At 36.8% G+C, this 5,011-nt stretch overlaps 1 protein-coding gene across 1 annotated transcript; it reads right to left on the bottom strand.

Moving 5' to 3' along the window:
• Window positions 1-4,697, bottom strand: LOC107492230 (serine/threonine-protein kinase haspin homolog). The gene is made up of 14 exons (XM_016113229.3): window positions 4,470-4,697; window positions 4,264-4,356; window positions 4,118-4,182; window positions 3,458-4,040; window positions 3,051-3,174; window positions 2,781-2,890; window positions 2,355-2,466; window positions 1,960-2,052; window positions 1,801-1,862; window positions 1,579-1,709; window positions 1,422-1,492; window positions 1,290-1,342; window positions 671-737; window positions 1-321 (listed from the first exon to the last, which is right to left on the bottom strand). Exons 1-14 carry the CDS (start codon window positions 4,634-4,636, stop codon window positions 193-195), a joined length of 1,860 nt encoding a protein of 619 aa, XP_015968715.1. The 5' UTR covers window positions 4,637-4,697; the 3' UTR covers window positions 1-192.
• Window positions 4,698-5,011: the final 314 nt, after the last annotated feature.

Genomic DNA, 5,011 nt, shown 5'->3' with positions numbered 1-5,011 from the left:
TGCAGTGAAAGGAATATCACTCACTAAAAGGTGGGTGGCCTTCAACGTTCAAGTTTAGTGATTTTCCATATGCAATACTAGTTCGTTATATCAGATACCAATCTACATAATTAATTATAGTTTCACTTCGCAAAAGCAAAATTCTCAATGCGAGCGAGCATTACCTCTTTTTCCATCTGCTATATATATACTTCACTTGTTGCATTGTTCAACGAACAAGTCATTGAAAAAGGGATCAAGAATAGCTTCCTTGGCTGAGTTATACCTTTCTAGACGTTTCTTCAAGGAGCGTAGCTCTCTTTCATCCCTTGGAGTACGTTCCTACAATAAACATAACGCATCATACTGCTTTTCCAAACGTTTAGTCTTTCTCATTTGACAATTTTTAACAAATTTAGGACCAAAATGTTTGTGAATTGTGACCACCTAAAAGAGCCAAATTAGTATGTGAAAAACAGTGAATCGTGTGTTTATAAAAAAGAGGACTTTCTCATTATTAGATGGAGCTATTGAACTACACTCTGAACGAATAGAACACAATGGAAGACAACAAGTAGAGTAAGAATTAAAATGTTTAATATAAAACTGAAAAAGACAATTCCACGAGAATCATAACCACAGAAAATATTCAAAGGAGGCACTATCTTAAAAAAGCAGAGAGAAGGCTTACAAATGATTTCTTCAGGAGGAGTATGTCCACTAAGTAGAGCACCCACAACACATTCGTTCTAGGGAAACTGCGAAATTGCAAAAACAAATATTTAAGGGTATGCAAAATAAAAAGCAATGCAAGAAATTGGAACTTCCATGTCAATATTAACGTCAAGAGTACGCCAAATTAACATCAGATCCAATAATTAAAACAGAAAAGCAGACTTAAATGGGTTGAATTGCACGTAATAATTTTTACATGCATACTATACAGTCAAATCTCCTCACTGGTGGAGTGCAAAGAAGGGTTAATAATAAACTTTTGGTTTAAAAGGAATGATCGTAGAACTAAAAATGCATCACATTTGTACAATGATCACTTTTGGCCAAAGTTCTACAAACATGTATTTTACACACAAGCACCTTTTTAAAACCTACTTTTGCATGAAGCATCATAACAAGCTTTAACTCTCATCCATCAGTGATTATTCACATCACACATGTAATGTAACCAAACTAAACACTCCTACTTTCGAACCTGTAATAAACTTATCTCAGCATTCCTTCAAAAGCAAGTTCAAATAGAGTTGAAAATCTTTTAGCTAAATATAAAGAAAAAATAAGTATGTGAATATTACCTTCCTTCCCAACAATCTTCTGTTACCTCCCTCATCCTCCGATACGTTTCTGACTGCATATGATACTTAGCATCATTGTGCAATCACATGGGACTAATGGAAGCATGACTTCAATAAAAAATTACTTATTACCTGCTTGTCTCCTTTTGGACCTTTAAACAGGTCAGGATCTGAGGAAAGGTCTAAATACAGTATTCGATCACCTGTGTGTAAAGGATATAGTAAATAAAAGTGAGCAACGAATTTAAGGTCCACAGAACATGTTAAAGGCAAGATTTCCGATATTCACCTGTGTTTATTCTTGACAGAGTAAAGTCAATAATTGATATCAACAACCCAAAAGTTTTAACAAACATATCCTTGCCATCAAGAGTGAACTGCAACGTTACAGAATCACTTCGGCTAACAAGTATATTTCCCCTGAGCAGAAATGATATTCATAAATTAGTACATAATACTACATATACTAACGAGATTATTGCAGAAAAATGTCAGTATATGAAGATCCCACCAGTGAAGATCTCGATGTTCAAACTCATATGCAGACTCGGCCACAGCAAGCCCAGCTATAGCCTGTATTGGATTATGAGAATTAGCAATCTAAGAATTAATAATCCTTCAACAAGCTGGAAGCACTGAATATATATTACCAGCAACAATTGAAGTGTACCTGAACCAGTAAAGTCCTTGCCTCCTCATAATTAAGAAGTACAAAACTTTCAAGATCCTTGCCACCATGTTCTTGAACAAAGACCACGTAACACTATATGAAAGAATATGTTAGTGTATTGACTATTGAGCATATACATAGTCATTCAATAAAATGTAACTACTCTTGTTTGTGACATAATACTGATAGACGCACTTAATCTGTCAATTGAATGCATGGAGAAAAACTAGTTAATTATCAATCAAAGATCATGGTATCTGCTATTAGCTACTCTTTGTTTCGCCGAAGAGACTGATAGCTTCTAAAACTCGTCATTCTACGTATGCAGAAATATATCAATATAAATAAATTAGAAATTAACATAAGTCCATCATCAACAAAGTCAAAAAATGTACCTGTTTCTCTGGGAAATCTTTTGGATGATCATTCTCTGAACCACGTTTCTCATCCCAAGCTTCCCATGCTTGAATTAGTGTCGCGTCATAAGGACCTTGGCATACTTTAAATCTACACAGAAGAGAGAGCATAGATTGCTGAGATACAAGTACTTATCGCACGAGTAGAAATTTGTCTGATGTGGATGTCGGACATTATTTAAGCTAGGCCTAACAGCCTGATCCCACCAACCATTGGTGATTCTACTTTTTAAGATGACAAGATGACCAAAAAAGTTCTAATCCAAAATTAGAAAACTCAAAACAATAGGGTTCAGTGGGTAAGATTGATAGATAAGAAGACAAATGAAACTATGTTATTAATCATAACTAAGTTTTCCTATGTTTTTAAGCAGTACGTAAAAGTTATTAAAGTCAGACACTCACTCTAGTGATTGAATGAATGTCCTGCATAAATTATCAGAGTCACCTTCATTTCCTCTCAATTGATTGAGAGTTTTGCAGAGAAGCACTTCCTCAAGCAGTTCTTCGGATCTCTGTAGCAGGAAAAAGCCAGTACATTATCATATTATTATTAATCTATCTATGAACAAAGTATCCACATCAGTTCAATTTAAATAAGGTAACACGCAAACATGATCACATAAGACAAATAGCACCCGGAAAGGAAAAAGAGAAGAAAAATGCTTTGGTTACCTTTTGGATTTCCCCATTTACCCTGAAGTCCCCATCAAAAGGAACTATTTTGCAGACATAACCGCCAACCTTAAAAGCCTCTCCATATGTTCCTTCGCCAATTTTTACGATAGTTTCTGAGTAACTGGGGAAAAAGAGAAAAAAAAGCTATGGCCTCATTAATGTGAGGACATAGAAGCATAAAATTATACTAAACAACTCCAACGGGATTGAAGTCACGGACTTATGATCATGAAAATGTAAAACAAGCTCAGATTCATTCCATGTGACCATGAAACAAAAAATAAACCAGTTTAACAGGCAATGTGCAACTAAAAAATCTAGTCTAATGCTACAAAGTAACAGAAATAGTTCAAACCAATCACATACACTTCACAGTATAAGTAAAGAAGAAACAAAATTATTACCAAGATAACACATCGCCCAACAAGGAAGGTGCAGACTGTCCGCAAATTGACAATAAAGCAGAAAATGGACTGATATGGCCGTCATCTAATGAAGATGAAGTTGAAGTCAGAGAGAGTTTCTTAACAGCAAGATCAATGTCTTCGCATCCTCCATCACTCTCATCTATCATCATATTATGATCAATTTGCAAATCGAGGGTCCCCTCAAGAGGAATCCCATCAAGCAAACCTCTTTTGCCACCAGCTTGAATGGTATCCAGATGTGAATTCTTCGCCACCGTTCTTTCCAATGTTTCCAAGATCGCAGAATTGATGCCAACATCATGGGTGATTTGAGAACCAGTGGCCGGAGTATCCATTATCTTAGAGAGTGTGCTGGAGGGGCCGCAGCTTGGCTTTAACCTTCTGGAGTGCAACCATCTCTCTAACCTGGCGCACACAGCAGGTAATGGAGCCTCTTCAGGTATGGTCCATGTGCCAACCTTCTTTGGAGAGGGACTCTCTTCTAATAACTCAAAAGCATCAACCTCTTGAAAGTACTGTTTCTCCTTTTCAAAATTCAGAGGTTTCACATGTTTTCCCTATCCACACATCACTTTGCATGTCATCATCTAATTCTACTAACTTATTGTTCCAAATTACAGGAAATTTATAAAGTAATTGGGGAACGCTTCAACTGAGGCTGATAAACCATGCAAGCACCAACTGCAATACTCGTCCTTCCCCTGTTAACGAACGAATTAGATAATGAAACCGAAACAGAAAAAGAAATCTGAAAGAAATGAAGGTGAAATTTGAGAATGAACCTGGTGGAGAGGGAACGGTTCCAACTAACTCGTTTGTTGGGATCAGCCAGACTCACCCGGCTTGGCGGCGGCCATGCGGGATCAGAATGCTTTCTGTGGAAATGGAAAGTCATAACAGTTTCCCGCAAAAAAAAAGAAGTAAAAAAAAAGAGAGAGAGAGAAATGGTAGATAGAGAGAGAGAGAGAGAGGGGGGAGAGTCGCATACGAGTTGTTGCGGGGAGGGTTTCTTTTGCGATAAACGACATTGATTTGTTGGTGTTGGTGAGGGCTTAGGGTTTCAGTGGCAAGGATTTCAGACCATATATCAATGGAAGCTGAAGAGCAGTGAGAGTGAGAACCTGCTGCTTTGGAATTGGAACCCATCATGCTCATTCTTAGCGTTCCACAAACACTTCAATTTTGCAGACAACATACCCAGTTTAAAATCTCTACCTTGGCGGGAACCTCTTTTATGTTTTTCTTCACCTGTTATTGGGCCTGTGATAATTTAGATTGGGCTACTGGATACTACGAATGCGTGCCATAAGGCCCAATTAAAGAGCTAATAAAATTCTTATAATATAAAATAGAGTTGTCAAAATAGGTTATTGCCTTATTCCATGGATTTGTCTGTTTTAAGTTTTAACCACCTTAAATAGACAGCGAAAGCTAGTGCACTCCAAGTAAAGTAGGGAGTGCAGCACTCTTTAAAAGTTAACTTATTATCAAAAGTGATCAGGTAAATTAAATTTATTTATTATTGTTATT

The sequence above is a fragment of the Arachis duranensis genome, chromosome 6 (genome assembly GCF_000817695.3).
Source record: "Arachis duranensis cultivar V14167 chromosome 6, aradu.V14167.gnm2.J7QH, whole genome shotgun sequence".
NCBI lineage: Eukaryota > Viridiplantae > Streptophyta > Magnoliopsida > Fabales > Fabaceae > Arachis > Arachis duranensis.
The sequence above is the reverse complement of the archived record's forward strand: the minus strand, read 5'-3'. Positions and strand labels throughout refer to the sequence as shown.